General features: G+C 48.4%; 1 protein-coding gene across 2 annotated transcripts in view; it reads left to right on the forward strand.

The window, feature by feature from the left end:
- Nucleotides 1-18,292, forward strand: part of FLII (FLII actin remodeling protein) — a 244,281-nt gene that overhangs the window by 141,593 nt on the left and 84,396 nt on the right. For both annotated transcript variants that reach the window (XM_078665183.1, XM_078665182.1), the window contains exon 15: nucleotides 910-992. In XM_078665183.1, coding sequence (XP_078521309.1) covers nucleotides 910-992 — 83 coding nt within the window. The remainder of the gene's footprint in view (nucleotides 1-909; nucleotides 993-18,292) is intronic.

Raw genomic sequence — 18,292 nt, forward strand, 5'->3', positions numbered from 1 at the left:
TCGTTGGAGAGGCCTGGTCTCCAATTGTCTAATGGTTTTCATTAATGAAAACTCATTCCAAGAAACACACATGTATATGTGCATGGTCCTTCACAGCAGCCATTTTAACTTACTGTTTTAACATGGGGAAAAAACATGTTAGAACAGTAAATAAAAGTAAAAAAGAAGAAAACTGCATTTACAAAAAAGAGAGCGAGTGGTGCAGCGGCACTTTGCAGCTTCAAGCCCCTGTAAAAAAAAAAGTATGTGCTGGGAACCACCTGTTTGCGTTTTGACCTTTTTACTACCAGTTTCCCCCGTCTTCCCTTTTTGTCTCACTGCCGCTACCCATGTCAGCATCACAGACGAGACATGTAGGCCAGAATGAGTATTTTAGGTGCTGCTTCAGACTTATCATAAGGCTGCTATTAGAAGGAGGAAAGGTGGCTTTCATTTTCATTTCCTAGTATCAGCCACAAATTAAAACTCTTCTAGTAACAACGGTATAACTTTACCCTGCTTTGGGACAGCAACAGGGCACTTTGTGCACCATTCTAACGAAGATCGAGCATAGTAGAATCACTTTAATGGATGCTGAGCTATCAGGGCAAACTTGGCATGGCCGCCTTCTGCATTTAGTTTAGTTGATGATTAGTTGATCATTTTGAAACATCCGTGTACTGATCATCGGACATCCCAATTGTTTAATATTGTACATGCCATGTCCTTGTTTACTTAATATTCTAGAAAAACTCAGATTTTTGACAAGGTACCCACATCGCAGCTTACATCAATTGATTCTTATTACTTCATCCAGTAGCTGAGGAAGGGTTCCGATGTTGGCATTTTTAGAAGTCTGGATAGATGATTTGTGTTTTTGAACCTCATGAACTCTTAGTGACCCCAGATGAACTCTCTCTCCATCTGCAGGTGTTTGACAACGAGATTTCATACGTTGAGGGAGGATCAGCTAGTGGTTTCTACACCGTGGAGGATTCGCAGTACTTGACCAGGTAAACTCCAACTAAATCAGTAGCTTTTACTTCTGAAAGTACTGCTGGAATCATTTCAGAACTTTAGTAGGGCTAGATTTTTCAGATTCTTTTTTGTTTGTTTTTAAAATCATTTTATTGCAAGTTTTTGGTTGACAATATGCGTAACATGCATGATGCTGTTTTTAGCCATACGGATATAATACAAGACTATTACAATCAGGATATGTCTCCATCTACAATGGTTTTTAAGAGTAAATCGGTTGTGTAATGTAATCATCAGTTTAAGCCAGCAACATTGTTACCATGATGCCCAACATTGAGGGATCCAAGCAGGCGAATAAACAAAGTGACCGATAAAGAGAAGAACAAAAATGAAAACTCAATGTGACAAGACTGGTAATGAGTTTAATGGAGGGTAACCGCAGGAACGTATGCAGGAGTTCCGGTGGTTTTGTCTGGATCTGGAGCCTTCATCCCCGGACTACAATGCACTACAAGGGCTATATATAAAATGTGTGAAACGTTATGGATACCTGTGAGAGGAGGGGACTGGTAAGGGTAACGTGTGAAGTCCTTATTGTCATAATGGGTATAAAATAGAAGAGAATCATGAATAGCTATATATATGCCAACCCAGCTGCTCTGGGGTGGGAGGGTCTAACATCATTCTTAATATCTACTGGGAAGGCAATATTCAGTTTGTTCCATTGTACTGCGATGGGAGCTTCTCGAGTCCCCTGGCCTTCTCCCAGCGCAGAGCCCCAGCCTTATTCTGCGCCCACTGGAGTAGAACTGCGCACCAGTGAGGAACATGAAACGGGGAAGAGGATTTGCATTTCATGGTGATTGTCTGGCTAATAAAAGAGTGAGGTCTATAAATCTACTGACAACCTTGCCGGATTGTGGTTGCCTGAATAAGCTAAAGAGGGCAGCTCTCAAGTTTAAAGAGACCTTGTTGACCTGTCACTGAGGTGAGTATGGTGAATACATCGCTCTAGTAAGCGATCTAACTATGCAAGTCCAGAACATGTGTGTCATTTCCACATTAGGAGCGGGAACAATCTGCATTGCTGCAATATACAATTTTAGGAGAAGTGCCGGTGTCACTAATGTCCTACAGCATCGTTTCTTGACCTGCAGTCCGGGGTCCCCTGAGGGTGTTGGAAGCCTTCTCAGGGGGTCTGCAACTGCTTTGAAAATAAAAAAGTATTACTAGATTAATAACGTGTAAATAAATAAAGCAGAAAAATGTAAAATTGGTAATTTAACGTGTTCTGTAAATTTGAAGTAATTTGAAATTGGAGACTACATTTTCATTTGGTATCTTCCAATTGATTTGTGGGAGCAGTGCATGTGCATCAAACAGAACATAGTATGGATGATGAGATTACATTTCTCATCATCTATGTATGTGCTTGATGAATGCCCGTTTCTTTATTTTTTCAATATTGTTTTGTGGCTTAAATGATCAAAATTGCATAGGCGGGATCCCCAGATTCCAGTAATGACTCTGTGGTAGTCCCCGGATCCTAATAATCATTCAGTGGGGGTCCTCTGGTTACATTATTGATTAACTGGGGGGGGGCCCACAGCAGTCAAAAGGTTATGGACCACTACCCTATAGAGTATGTTGAACTAAATGTATTGGAACCTAATATTCTGTGAGACTTTGTGCGGGAGAGAATGGGCTTTGTCCCATTCTTTTCTGAGTGAGGCAGTGGCAAAGGTCCGTCCCCCATTTGTATTGGAATTTGGATAAAGGAACCATGGTATGGTTATGAATTGCTCCAACGAGCCACGAGATCAATTTACTGCCACGTTCGATGGTGTGTAAAAAGTATTAGGCATGGGGGCTCACAGTCAGTATTGTTTGTTATAGTATTCCGTGTAGCCAGGATAGGCTGATGTGTCAAGAATTGTCCCGGGGCAATTCATATTGTTCAGTTAGTGTGTCAAATGGAATCAGTGGTCCATCTTTAAAGAGGTCGCCTAAGCAGCTTGTCGCGGTGTATTGGGATAACTCCGGGAGTCCTGATGCCGAGCCCCCTGTAGTGGAGGCACCTCAGGGGGCTCGCCGGCGCGTATGGCACCACGTCCGGCATGATTTCCAATGCTTTCCAATAACAGATGAGAGCTATGTTTAACAGCCGGTTAGATGATATTGGCTCAGAGGCTACACAGACAGAGGATTTGTGTGTGATCTATAGTGCTCAGGTCCGGACTGGCTGTAGTGGGCACCGGGCTTTTCCCCGGTGGGCCGCCACGGTGGGGGCCAGTTTTAGAACCTTGGGTCCTGGTTTTATATCAGTAAGGACCATTGCAACAAAAGTGGCACAAAGCTTTCCACTAACACCCCCCCCCCCCCCATCCCCGTGGGGCTGACCGTGCCATTTGCCAGGACCAGCTCTGGTTACAGTTCCCAGTCAGGCCCTAATAGTGCTAGTCTTCATTGCGGGCCCTTGTGTCCTGTAAATGCTGGCCAGTTAGCCATCTTGCTGGCCACTGCAGTTGTGCCCTCAATAGTGATTGAAGTTTGGGATTCCTAGGATCCCCTGATCCGTGGGGAGCCTGAGTTAGGAGCTCACCACTCTGTCTACCATTGCTCCATAGCAAGTAACCCAACATGCTTAGGTTGCGAAAGTGGCATCTAAGTACCCGGAGCAGTAGTAACAAAACAATTGTGGCAGCATCACCATTTTGATGAGGGAGGCCCTACCTGGGACTGCCATATGCTGTACCTTTCAAAAAGCGGTGTGTTTCCTTATGGAGAGGACCTCACAAAATTGGTTTCCGTCTAGTAAATCCTTATTGGGATAGCAAATGTTGATGCAGAGATAACAGAAGGGCATATTTTCCCAGATCATTTGATGTTCATCTGCATCAAGGGTTTGTGCTGTGGTTTAAGGGGAACAGACAAGATTTGGACCAATTGACTCAGACGCCCAAGGCCACTTAAAGCGTATGAAGTAACTCCGCTACCTCTATTACTCCGTCACGGAGGTCCTTTAAGTATATTAGGGCATATCTGTTTATAGGGAGAACATATGTATCTTCTTACCCAATGGGATCCCCAGTCACGTCTCAACTGGTGGACCCGTAGGGCTAGTGGTTTCACCGCCTATGCAACTAGTAGAGGTTATAGGGGGCACCCATGTCTGGTGCCTCGTTTCAGAGAAATGGATTTGGATATTAATTGTCCTGTTTTTACCCTGATTGAGGGATGTGTGTAAAGTAGTTGGATCGGCCTAATAATCTAATGACCCATACCCAACCTCTGTAGTACCTCAAACACGTAGTCCAATCAAGCATGTTGAACACTTTTTCCAGGTCCAACACGAGGCACCCTGAATATCGCCAACTGCGCTGTGTTTCCTCCAGCAGGAGATTGATTTTTAGGGTGGTTGCTCTACCAGGAATAAAGCCATTTGATTTGGATAATCCAGATCAGAGATCGACGATTGTATTCTCGTAGCTAATATTTTGCTTACAATCAATAATCATTGTTGAGAATGACTACAGGTCTGTTGGAGGAGACTTCCAGGTGATCACGACCTGGATTGGGCAGGGAAACTATAAGGACTTCACTCATGGGGCAGGCAGAGAGCCCTCACACAGGGCACAATTATATACTTCAGCCAGTTTCGGGATCAGGAAATTCTTTTGGAAGACCGTCCAGTTCTGGGGATTTACAAGTTGCGAAGTCTTGGTTGGCACCTCTGATCTCTCTCTCCGTGGTCATAGACTCCGCACATTCAACTGGGATCTGCACATGGGCCATATTCTCCAGGAATTCAGTAATGTGAGCTCTTACAGGAGAAGGGTCAGGCCTATATAATGTGTGGTAATGGGAGCAAAAGGTAGAGTGGGTGGCTGATTGTGAGTGTAGCATGTTGTCTGCTGAAAGGCAGAATGCAGTGATGAAATCCTATCCGCATCCTGTTTTATCAGCTAAGTCAGCTACCTCCCAGGTGTATCCCCTTCCGTATGTGTATTAGATCTATGAGTTTTGTAATCTTTGCACCTCAGTGACTCAAGCAATCTTGCATGTCATTGTCTAATGGTAAGTAGCGTATCCCTTGAAGGGGCATTAGACCTTGACATCCTTTTCATGTCCATGAGAGATGTTCTGTCTTTTCCAGAACTGCTAACACTGACTTGTGGGGCCCTTTCAATGTACATGTGGTATAACCTCTCAGGGCTGTTTTAAATGAATCCCATTCAGTAAGATGGGAAGAGGTGCTGCCACTATTCTCTGTAAAGTAATTGCTAATGTTGTCTTGAATTTGCTTTCTAGAGTCATGGTGCTCCAGAACTGAAGATTGGAGTCACCAAGTAGTAATCGGTGAAATGTAGCTGACCCACACGAGTTGCTTTAGCACAGGGTTGTGATCTGAGACGGTTTTGCCAAGATATTCGATATTGTATACCAGTAGTTGGATGGAATTGGAACAGAGAGAACGGTCAAAGCAGACATAAATTTCATGTGTGGGAGAGTAGAAAGTGTAGTCCCGCATGTTGAGGTGGAGGGTTCTCCAGATGCCCACCAGTGCCCAGTGAGCTGCCCGTTGTAGTCAGTGTGGCGAAACATGTGTGTGTGTTAGGCAAATGGTGGTATGACCTAACCATGAGGGAAACCAATACGTAGTTAAATTTGCCACCCAGGGGAGGTGACACCATTGAAAACGTTGAGTGGAGAGGTGTGCTAAGAATGGAGATTGGCCTGTTTTTGGAGACTATATATGCTTCCTGAAAGGATGACATGCCATCTAATCCCCCTCTACCAAACTATATCGTCCCTCAAGGTAGATGACTGTTTTGACACTGGTGAAGGGGACCATAGTTCTGATCCAAATCAATACGCATTTGACATAGCTATAGTGATTTGTGCAGTAGCGCTGATTCTTCCAGCGCCTTTATGGTTTGGGGCCTTTGCCCTTCACCAGGAGGGTTTCTTATATGAAGGCAATGCTCTTAGTTTGCCACTTAGGACAGGTATGGAAGTTGTATTACTTTCTAGCTGAGGACATCCGCCTTACATTCCAAGAGATGAACATTAGTTTAGCCATGGTGTGTGAGATAAAGGGAAGCGGGGAAGCATGATAGCTGAGTTAGGTGGGGGGGGAGGATACAGGTGCAGATGGAGCACAGTTATCCCAGAGCCCCTTCGCTAGCACGAAAAAACAATATGATATGAATGGGACATGACCAGGCATGTCAATGCGAACTACCTAACTCCCAACACCAGGGTCATAGCGTAACAACTAAACATCCACAGTAACATCCTAGTAACTATATTGGGCACTAGCCACTGTGGCAGCGAAAAGAGACCAGTCGGGAGGGGTGGGCTGTGACCGAGGCGTCTAAAGTACTGTAAGGTGGTCCAGTTGGGCCCGCATTATTGGCAGGAGTCTGTGAACTATGTTTATGGTAGCTGGCCCAAGTAATGCTCATAACCCAATGTGCGCCAATTGGGAGATGGGAAGTTCGCCCAGCAACATGTTAGTTATAGAAGCATAATCTACTTCTAAGGTATAAACAGGCAACACTTAACAAATCAATAGTAGTATAACAGGTTTTGAAAACCCACTTTAGTTAGGTGTAAATGATAAGAGCCAATGTCAGTGAGTCGGTTATTTGATTATGGCGTCCGCAATCTGAGGAGTAACTGTCAGATGGGACCTTCGAAGCAGTGCTTAGAAGAGTGCAACTGGAAGCCTTGGACAAGGCAGGCAACTCCGTCTTCCAGGACACTGCTCACCTCTGGCTCTCTCATATGGAATCTCATTCCATATGTGATTCAGCAGAGGAGGGAGCCCTAACGTATCCCAGCCCCGAGGGGGACCGTCGTCTGGCTCGGAGGTTACATCCAGGGTTCTTGTCACAGTGACGAGCGGGGGAGGCGGAAAAAAACAATCTGGGTATGGAGCCGATGCCCATGCGCACTGTAGTCCAGGGGAGGAGCCACCTATCTCGTGATACTTCGAAGACTCTTCCAGGACAACAATGTGCAATCATCCGGACCCAACACTAGGCGGCGATCTATGCACTAGATATGAATGTTAGCAGCCCTACATGCCAAGAACAGATGCATACTGGTAAGTAGCATATTCATTAGGGCCCGCAGCTCTATCTATCTTGCCCCATGCATCATCCGGCTCTGGAAAGAAGTGTGAGTTCTGGGCAGAGTAAACTTTCAATCTGGCTGGGAACAGCAAGGAGTCCTTAGCTTAAACATTTCCGTATATAACCATTGATATTAGAAAGGAGGTACTGGGTCCAGCCACACCGCTGCAAAACAAATGAACTCTACTGCCATGGTGTGAGAAGTTGGCCTGATGTGCAGTGCTCACTATTCTAGTGATCACTATATATCAGTCCAAACAACCCTTATTGATGATTGGTTGTAAGTCAACCTTATAGACCAGCTATCCTAGTAGCATGGATACGAGCAGTCTAAGGCTAAGACTCTAGAGGGCGTGTTAAGCCAGCTGTTTTACCATCACATTACCCCTTGAACACCCAGTGAAAGGACACCACACAAGTGTTATGAAAATAACAGTGTATTTATTAGAATCACAACAGCCCGGTACTCTTTATGAGGACAGGGTGCTAGGCACACAACAAAACTCTTACGAAAATACTTAAGTTAGCACAGTATATACAAATGCCCGAGGGGCACGGAAAACCATATACTCTAAAAGTGGAATGCAAAATTACTAGCAGGTAAGTACAGTACTAATAGGCTTTGGAATCGCTAGGACTTGACTATGGAATCGTTAGATTACTTCTAGGAGGCCCAGGGGACTCGGGTGCAGAGTGTGCACTCTCACGCGGGATGCGGGACAAGGTCTATGATAGCTAGTAAAGTTAAAGTTAGTGTTCACGGGCGAACCCGACCTGGTAGGGAGAAAACGACAGTGGATCCTGACCCTTGGATAGTGAGGCTATGCTGGGGCACCGAAATGCCGAAGTTACCTAGCCCAGGGGCTGCAGCTGCATAGGTCTCAAAAGACGTCGGGAATCCTCGTAGACGAACCAGGAGCCTGGAAGAAAGATGCTGGCAGGCGACCAGTGAAGAGAGTTCGAGTTGATCCAAGCCTGGATCTTGAAGATGGATGATACCTGAAAGCAGAGGGGACCAAGTTCGTGACTACTAGTCAGTAGTCAGGTGGCACCAGGAGGGCACCGGATGGTAGTCACCTCGGCTAGGTGAGTGGGCGTCGCTGTGCTCTGCAGATCTCACGGACCAGGAGGCGTTGTCGGCGACCAGGATGGAGAGGCGAGCTGTCCCACGATGGATGAAGCTGTCGGCGTCGAAGAACCCAGGATTGGGCAACAAAGCCTTGGCTAATTCAAGCCCACGCGGTGGACTCAAAATGGCGTCTTGAGTGGACCAGAAGGGTCCGGGGTGCTCCTCTTCTGGAAGGGAGCAAGGGCCAGTCTGGAGCAACCAGACTAGCAGCAGTGATGTCGTCGGGTGTCGTTCAGAAGGCCACAAGCCAGCGGGCTAGTAGCCAAACAACGCAGTGAGCAGCAAAAAGCAGAAGGGCCCCACGCCGATAGTGGAGATGCTGGGGGGCTGCTCTTCGGTGCTGGAGCTGCTCAGGGTTGGGGCTTCTCGGACCCCAAAGCACTCGCCAGGAGATTACTCGGCGGGCTTGCTGTGCAGAAGTCGTGCAGTCTTGGCAATAGTCGGTCCCTTGAGGTCTCGTCGCACTCACGGTTCTCAGCTTGGCTGTAGAGGTGAGTAGAGGTCGGAGGTGCCAGGGAAGCCGGGTCTTGTCGAGCTGGGCAGTCGGATTCCGGAGGAAGGACTTACAGCAGACCGCAGTGTTCTTCGGATGGTGCCTGCGGATGCAGGGTGACTACTCCTTAGTCACAAGGGAGAATCTTGAAGAAGAAATCTTGATGTCCTTTCGTAGAAAGTCGTGTCTTGATTCCAAAGATGATCTAATTTGGAAGGGGGCCTGCTCCTACCTTTATCTGGGAAAAGGGGGCTGGCACGCGACTAAGTCCTGCCCTAGGGGTGGGACCAGGAGGGGGGTGGTTACACCCCTCTCCTTTGGCGGGCTTTCCCCAGGCCAGGGGCTGGAGTGCCCCTGGAACTGGTTTCAGCCGGCCTATGCACAGTGAGCACCGGTGTGCCACTTGCAGTCACCTTCCTCTGAAGCCCTGCCTACCTAGGATACACAAAATCCTGTCTGGGACGGTGCTGGCACCGCCCCTGGCAGGAAACCCTTTGTCCTTATCTCCTGCTCTGGGAGGACTCCCAGCAGCAGGAGGGCAGACTTGTGTCTCGGTGGCAGCATCCATTTTGTGGAGCTGAGGCTCTGTTTGACTTTAACCGGGGTTAGAGGTTACATACATGTTGTGTCCCTCTAGAAGGGTGGAATGCTAACCCCGTCGCCAGAATTGGCGAGGGGTTAGTATTCCAATTCGTATGACACCTTACTCGACATGTTTTGATAAAGCGATACCAGAGTTGGCATATAACCGCGAGGATTATAATGCACTTAAGAGTATATGGTATGCGATATCATGGAAACGGCTAAGGGATAGATCCCGAAAGCCGCAGACAGGCTCAGCTCATGCCAGAGCACCATCTCACACGATTCCAAGCACTCTGCCTTCAGGATTGTTAAGGCCTGCCATAGGAGTGACTGATAGGAGATCTGTGTGTCCATTTTAGGGTTAGATATAGGTATACTATATCTAAAGCAAAGGGTGAGTACACCACCTTGCCCCAGCTGTCGTGCAGCCAGTTGTGTCAGTTTAGTTAGTCAGTCCAGGGGTGGCACAATACATGCTTCAGCCCCTGGGAGACTTCTGGGTGCACCTCAGCCCTGGGTACAGGGACTTGGAGAGGGCCCAGTGCCAATTCAGTACCTGAGTACAATTTGGATAGAGAGAACAGCTAGGCTGTGGGTCTGATTAGCAGGCCCACAGCCAGGGAAAGTCGTAAACCAGTGCAGCAAAAAGCAAAAATCTGGGTGATCATAGGATTGCAGACCCTACTCTCCTACATGACCCCCCCCAAACTTTGGGACAATAAACTAACCTTGACCAGGTGAGTATTCTTGCTCTAAGTGGAAATACCTGGAGAGCCCATCAGCATTGCTGTGATCAGTACCAGGTCTGTGCTCCACTGTAAAATCCATCCCCTGTAGGGAAATGGACCACCTAAGCAGTTTGGGGTTTTCACCCTTCATCTGATTTAGCCACAAGAGGGGCTTATGGTCGGTCTGAATGGTGAAGTGAGTGCCAAACAAGTAGGCCCTCAGCTTCTTCAGGGCCCAAACCACAGCAAAGGCCTCCCTCTCAATAGCTGACCAATTTTTCTCTCTGGGGGTCAGCCTCCTACTAATGAAAGCAATAGGCTGATCATTACCATCAAAATTCAGTTGAGACAGAACAGCTCCCACACCCAACTCAGAAGCATCTGTTTGGACAATGAATGGCTTGGAGTAATCTGGACTCTTAAGGATAGGTGCTGTGCACATGGCCTGCTTGAGGTCATTGAATGCTTTCTGACAGCTTGCTGTCCACTGAACTTTCTTTGGCATCTTTTTGCTTGTCAGGTCATTAAGAGGGGTCACTATGGACCCATAATTTCTGACAAACTTCCTATAGTAACCAGTCAGGCCCAAGAAAGCTCGAACCTGAGTCTGGGTGATTGGAGGAGCCCAGTCCTGGATGGCCTGTATTTTACTCTCCAATGGCTGAACCTGGCCTCCACCTACAAGGTGGCCCAGGTATACAACCTGTGTCTGCCCTATCTGGCACTTAGTGGCCTTGATAGTGAGGCCTGCCTTTTGCAGAGCCTCTAACACTTTCCTCAGGTGGACCAGGTGATCCTCCCAGGTGGAGCTAAAGACAGCAATATCGTCAAGATATGCTGCACAGAAGTCATCCAGCCCAGTGAGGACTTGATTCACCAACCTTTGGAAGGTGGCAGGTGCATTTTTCAAACCAAAGGGCATTACCACAAACTGATAATGCCCACCAGGGGTAGAAAATGCTGTCTTGGGTTTGGCCTCCTCAGCTAACCTGATTTGCCAATACCCAGCTGTCAAATCAAATGTACTTAAGAATTTGGCAGAAGCCAATTTATCTATAAGTTCATCTGCTCTTGGTATTGGGTGGGCATCAGTCTTAGTGACTGCATTGAGGCCTCTGTAGTCTACGCAAAACCTCATCTCTTTCTTACCACCCTGGGTGTGAGACTTTGGCACTAGAACTACTGGGCTAGCCCAAGGGCTATCTGAGGGCTCAATGACTCCCAGCTCCAACATTTTCTGCACTTCTGTTTTGATGCAGTCTCTAACATGATCAGGCTGTCTGTAGATTTTACTCTTGACAGGCAGACTGTCCCCAGTGTCAACATCATGGGTACACCAATCAGTTTGGCTGGGTGTTAGAGAGAACATATGTCTGAAGGATTGCAGAACTTGCCTGCAATCCTGTTGCTGATGCTCAGTGAGGCTGCCACAAAAGACAACACCATCTACTGACCCATCATCAGGATTCTGAGTGAGCAGGTCTGGGAGAGGGTCACTCTCTTCCTCCTGTCCCTCATCTGTGGCCATGAGCAAGCTCATGTCCTTCCTGTCAACATATGCCTTGAGCCTGTTTACATGGAGCACTCTGAGAGGGCTCCTGGGAGTTCCAAGGTCCACCAAGTAGGTAACCTCTCCCTTTTGCTCAATGATGGTGTGGAGCCCAGACCATTTGTCTTTCAGAGCTGCTGGGGCCACTGGCTCCAGCACCCACACCTTCTGTCCTGGCTGGTACACAATCAGAACAGCCTTTTGGTCATGCCAAGCTTTTCGAAGTTCTTGGCTGGCCTCAAGGTTTTTAGATGCCTTTTCCATATACTCAGCCATCCTGGAGCGGAGACCAAGTACATAGTCCACTATGTTGGTTGCAGGCTTTTTGAGAGGTCTCTCCCATCCTTCCTTCACCAAACACAGGGGTCCTCTTACAGGGTGCCCATACAGAAGCTCAAAAGGGCTGTAGCCAACCCCCTTCTGTGGGACCTCTCTGTAAGCAAACAAGAGGCAGGGGATCAGGACATCCCATCTTCTCCTAAGAGTTTCAGGTAGCCCATGAATCATCCCTTTGAGGGTCCTGTTGAATCTCTCAACAAGCCCATTGCATTGTGGGTGATAGGGTGTGGTGAACTTGTAGTTCACACCACACTCCTTCCACATTGCAGTCAGATATCCTGACATGAAGTTTGTACCTCTGTCAGAAACAACCTCCTTAGGGAAGCCCACTCTGGAGAACACTCCAACTAGGGCCCTTGCCACTACAGGTGTTGAAGTGGTCCTAAGTGGAATAGCTTCAGGATACCTGGTGGCATGATCCACCACCACCAGTATAAACTTGTGCCCTGATGCTGTCTGGGGTTCCATTGGACCAACAATGTCAATCCCCACTCTTTCAAAGGGGACCCCCATCACAGGTAGTGGTATGAGGGGGGCCTTTGTTGTGCCACCTGACTTACCACTGGCTTGGCAAGTGACACAGGAGCGACAAAACTCCTTGGTATTCTCATTCATGTGGGGCCAGTGAAAGTGTGAGACAAGCCTGTCCCACGTCTTTGTCTGACCTAAATGACCTGCAAGGGGAATCTCATGGGCCAAGGTGAGAAGGAAACCTCTCAGAGACAAGGGGATGACCAGCCTCCTGGTTGTACCAGGCTTGGGGTCTCTTGACTCAGAGTACTGGAGTCCATCTTCCCAGTATACCCTGTGGGCACCTGTGGCATTCCCTGCAGCCTCAGCAGCAGCCTGCTGTCTGAGGGGTTCAAGGGAAGGGCAGTCTAACTGTGCCTTCCCCAGGTCTGCTCTGGAGGGTCCCCCTGAGCCCAGAAACTCAACTTGATCAAGTTCAAGCTCTTTAGGCTCAGTTTCCCTCAGTTCTCTCAGATCAGCCTCCTCAGAGACTTGATCCTCAACCTGGGGCAAGGGGGAAGGCAAAGCCTTAACCCTACTGCTCTTCTTCTTGGAAGGTGTCTGGTCCATGATTTCAGGATCCAGCACCTGTTCAGTGGGGCATCTTCTGGCCTGTGACCTAGTCACAGCAAGCACATGTGCTGGCAAGCCTAACATCTCCATGTGAGTCCTCTGCTCCACTTCTGACCATAGTGATGACTCCAAATCATTGCCCAACAAACAATCAACTGGGAGGTCTGAACTGACTACAACTTTCTTTTGTCCCTTCACTCCACCCCAGGAGAAAGCCACAATCGCCATACTATGACTGGTAGTGACGTTGCTGGCATTGGTCACCAGGAAATCTGTACCTGGCATGATCTGTCCAGGGTCCACAAAGTTAGGTGTCACCATGGTGACACTGGCACAAGTGTCCCTATAGGCCTGAGCCATCTTGCCATTAATCAAAGGTGTCTGCCTGTATTTGCCCAAAGTATTGGGACTTACATCAGGGGACATATCCATATCCCCTGTACAGACAAGGACAGCCTGAGTGAGTGTGCCAACTAAGTTGTCAGACCCCTCAGTTCCCAAGGTTAACCCAACTAATGCCTTGGGAGGTACACTACCACTACTGACTGTACTAGGGGGTGCAGTTGCCTTAGGGGCTGTAGTGGCAGGAGTTTGTCCTCCTCTTTTGGTGCACTCACTAAACCAGTGAGACTTACTTTTACAGTACTGGCACCACCTCTTTGACTGGCCTTCTTGATTCTTCTTCTTCTGGGAAGCCTGACCCCCACTCGCTTTGGTTTGTTGGGGACCTGGTGAAGACTTCTGGTCATTTTGTTCACTCTTAACATTACCCTTCTGGTCTGCTTTCTTCTGACCACCCTGGTTCTGGTTCTGGTTCTGCTTGATCCTTGTCCTGACCCATTTGTCTGCCTTCTTTCCCAATTCTTGGGGAGAGGTCAGATCTGAATCAACAAGGTGCTGGTGCAACAACTGGTTCTGACAATTGTTTAAAATTTGTTCTCTCATCATAAGATTATACAATCCTGTGTAATCTGTAACCTTACTACCCAGCAACCAGCCCTCCAAAGCCTTAGTGGCACAATCCACAAAGTCAGACCAGTCCTGAGACTGAGTTTTCTGGGTGTCTCTGAACAGCAACCTGTACTGCTCAGTGGTTAAACCAAACCCATCATCAGTGCATTTTTCAGGACCTGGTAATCATTAGCATCCTCCACTCTTGTAGTGAGGAGCTTATCTCTACCTTTACCATCAAAGGAGAGCCACAGTATAGCTGCCCACTGACTCCGGGGAATGCACTGCACAGTGCAGGCCCTCTCCAGAGCAGCCATCCATTTCTGGATGTCATCCCCTTGCTTAAAGGGGGGCACTATTTTAGTCAGGTGTTTAGTATCTAAACCCTTCTCTCTATCTCTTGGGAGATTGCTGCCACCAGTGGGAGCTAACCCACTCATCTGCTGCTCTCTAGCCAAGGCAAGCTTCTCTTTGGCCAGGGCAATTTCTTCCCTTTCAATCCTCAGAGTAGCCTGTCTCATCCTAGCTTCATGCTCCCTTCTCTGAGGGGAAGTCAATCTCCTCTGGGGAGAGTTCCTTCTCCTCTGAGAAGAGGCATTAGAGTGCAGAGATCTATTGGAGTCCCTAGAAAGAGATCTATCTCTCCTAACTCCAAGGTTAGGCCTACTTAGGGTCAGTACTGGGGGTCCCCCAGATCCTAGCCCAAGCAAGTCTAAGTTGGCCCTAGTTAGCCTTCTGACTACCTCAAGACCTTTGTCTACCTCATCCCCAGAGAGTTCCTCAGGATCCTCCTCCCCAACTGCATTTACAGTGTTGTGGAGGTCTGGATCACCAAGGTGCCCCTCTAAGGCTGGCATATTCCCCTCTCCCTGAGATGCTCTACTAACATCATAGGTCTCTAAGAGATCCAACAGGAAGGGAGTGGTGGGGTTAGCCCCCTGTTTCAATTTCCTGGAGGTACACAAGTGTCTCAACTCCTGGAAACTGAGAGCTGCATATCTTGAGCTGACCTGTGGAGGGTCAATCACCACAAGAGGGGTCCCTGAGGACTCTCCCTGGGTAGACATGCTTTTCTAGTGAGGTGTAAGTGGTGCACTTACCTACACTATATGTTTACCTACTGATCCCTTGCTAGAGTTGTAGTTTAGGGTGTGCTAGGCCCTAGGAGCTACAACAGCTGGTTCAGTAGAACTCAGAGTATTCTAAGCTAAGTTATATGTACCTTTAGTACTTATGTGTTCTTTCACAAGATATTCTTAGGATATGTGTGGTAAAACAACAGCAAGCTCAAATCCCAACCGCTGCTCACCAATGTGAGAAGTTGGCCTGATGTGCAGTGCTCACTATTCTAGTGATCACTATATATCAGTCCAAACAACCCTTATTGATGATTGGTTGTAAGTCAACCTTATAGACCAGCTATCCTAGTAGCATGGATACGAGCAGTCTAAGGCTAAGACTCTAGAGGGCGTGTTAAGCCAGCTGTTTTACCATCACATTACCCCTTGAACACCCAGTGAAAGGACACCACACAAGTGTTATGAAAATAACAGTGTATTTATTAGAATCACAACAGCCTGGTACTCTTTATGAGGACAGGGTGCTAGGCACACAACAAAACTCTTACGAAAATACTTAAGTTAGCACAGTATATACAAATGCCCGAGGGGCACGGAAAACCATATACTCTAAAAGTGGAATGCAAAATTACTAGCAGGTAAGTACAGTACTAATAGGCTTTGGAATCGCTAGGACTTGACTATGGAATCGTTAGATTACTTCTAGGAGGCCCAGGGGACTCGGGTGCAGAGTGTGCACTCTCACGCGGGATGCGGGACAAAGTCTATGATAGCTAGTAAAGTTAAAGTTAGTGTTCACGGGCGAACCCGACCTGGTAGGGAGAAAACGACAGTGGATCCTGACCCTTGGATAGTGAGGCTATGCTGGGGTACCGAAATGCCGAAGTTACCTAGCCCAGGGGCTGCAGCTGCATAGGTCTCAAAAGACGTCGGGAATCCTCGTAGACGAACCAGGAGCCTGGAAGAAAGATGCTGGCAGGCGACCAGTGAAGAGAGTTCGAGTTGATCCAAGCCTGGATCTTGAAGATGGATGATACCTGAAAGCAGAGGGGACCAAGTTCGTGACTACTAGTCAGTAGTCAGGTGGCACCAGGAGGGCACCGGATGGTAGTCACCTCGGCTAGGTGAGTGGGCGACGCTGTGCTCTGCAGATCTCACGGACCAGGAGGCGTTGTCGGCGACCAGGATGGAGAGGCGAGCTGTCCCACGATGGATGAAGCTGTCGGCGTCGAAGAACCCAGGATTGGGCAACAAAGCCTTGGCTAATTCAAGCCCACGCGGTGGACTCAAAATGGCGTCTTGAGTGGACCAGGAGGGTCCGGGGTGCTCCTCTTCTGGAAGGGAGCAAGGGCCAGTCTGGAGCAACCAGACTAGCAGCAGTGATGTCGTCGGGCGTCGTTCAGAAGGCCACAAGCCAGCGGGCTAGTAGCCAAACAACGCGGTGAGCAGCAAAAAGCAGAAGGGCCCCACACCGATCGTGGAGATGCTGGGGGGCTGCTCTTCGGTGCTGGAGCTGCTCAGGGTTGGGGCTTCTCGGACCCCAAAGCACTCGCCAGGAGATTACTCGGCGGGCTTGCTGTGCAGAAGTCGTGCAGTCTTGGCAATAGTCGGTCCCTTGAGGTCTCGTCGCACTCACGGTTCTCAGCTTGGCTGTAGAGGTGAGTAGAGGTCGGAGGTGCCAGGGAAGCCGGGTCTTGTCGAGCTGGGCAGTCGGATTCCGGAGGAAGGACTTACAGCAGACCGCAGTGTTCTTCGGATGGTGCCTGCGGATGCAGGGTGACTACTCCTTAGTCACAAGGGAGAATCTTGAAGAAGAAATCTTGATGTCCTTTCGTAGAAAGTCGTGTCTTGATTCCAAAGATGATCTAATTTGGAAGGGGGCCTGCTCCTACCTTTATCTGGGAAAAGGGGGCTGGCACGCGACTAAGTCCTGCCCTAGGGGTGGGACTAGGAGGGGGGTGGTTACACCCCTCTCCTTTGGCGGGCTTTCCCCAGGCCAGGGGCTGGAGTGCCCCTGGAACTGGTTTCAGCCGGCCTATGCACAGTGAGCACCGGGGTGCCACTTGCAGTCACCTTCCTCTGAAGCCCTGCCTACCTAGGATACACAAAATCCTGTCTGGGACGGTGCTGGCACCGCCCCTGGCAGGAAACCCTTTGTCCTTATCTCCTGCTCTGGGAGGACTCCCAGCAGCAGGAGGGCAGACTTGTGTCTCGGTGGCAGCATCCATTTTGTGGAGCTGAGGCTCTGTTTGACTTTAACCGGGGTTAGAGGTTACATACATGTCGTGTCCCTCTAGAAGGGTGGAATGCTAACCCCGTCGCCAGAATTGGCGAGGGGTTAGTATTCCAATTCGTATGACACCTTACTCGACATGTTTTGATAAAGCGATACCAGAGTTGGCATATAACCGCGAGGATTATAATGCACTTAAGAGTATATGGTATGCGATATCATGGAAACGGCTAAGGGATAGATCCCGAAAGCCGCAGACAGGCTCAGCTCATGCCAGAGCACCATCTCAGACGATTCCAAGCACTCTGCCTTCAGGATTGTTAAGGCCTGCCATAGGAGTGACTGATAGGAGATCTGTGTGTCCATTTTAGGGTTAGATATAGGTATACTATATCTAAAGCAAAGGGTGAGTACACCACCTTGCCCCAGCTGTCGTGCAGCCAGTTGTGTCAGTTTAGTTAGTCAGTCCAGGGGTGGCACAATACATGCTTCAGCCCCTGGGAGACTTCTGGGTGCACCTCAGCCCTGGGTACAGGGACTTGGAGAGGGCCCAGTGCCAATTCAGTACCTGAGTACAATTTGGATAGAGAGAACAGCTAGGCTGTGGGTCTGATTAGCAGGCCCACAGCCAGGGAAAGTCGTAAACCAGTGCAGCAAAAAGCAAAAATCTGGGTGATCATAGGATTGCAGACCCTACTCTCCTACACATGGCAACAAAGATAGGATATAGTTTACACCTGTCCTTAATAAACTGTGCATCCACCCCCAATAGCATGATTTGAGGTGTGATGCAGATGTTAGTGCTTAAGATCATACTCAAGACTCTCTAATTTTGCTCCTGAATGTTGTTAGCTTCATAGAGATAAAAAGCATATGGACTATATCAGCCTCACTGGCTCCGCATCGCGGGTAGTTGGAATCTGTTCTTTAACTAAACATCTTCCGAGGGGTATAATATAAATTATATTGCCTCTTATAGTATTGGTTTTTTATCCCAGTACATATCAACATCTCCCTCCCTAGGCC

The sequence above is a fragment of the Lissotriton helveticus genome, chromosome 10 (assembly GCF_964261635.1).
Source record: "Lissotriton helveticus chromosome 10, aLisHel1.1, whole genome shotgun sequence".
Lineage (NCBI taxonomy): Eukaryota > Metazoa > Chordata > Amphibia > Caudata > Salamandridae > Lissotriton > Lissotriton helveticus.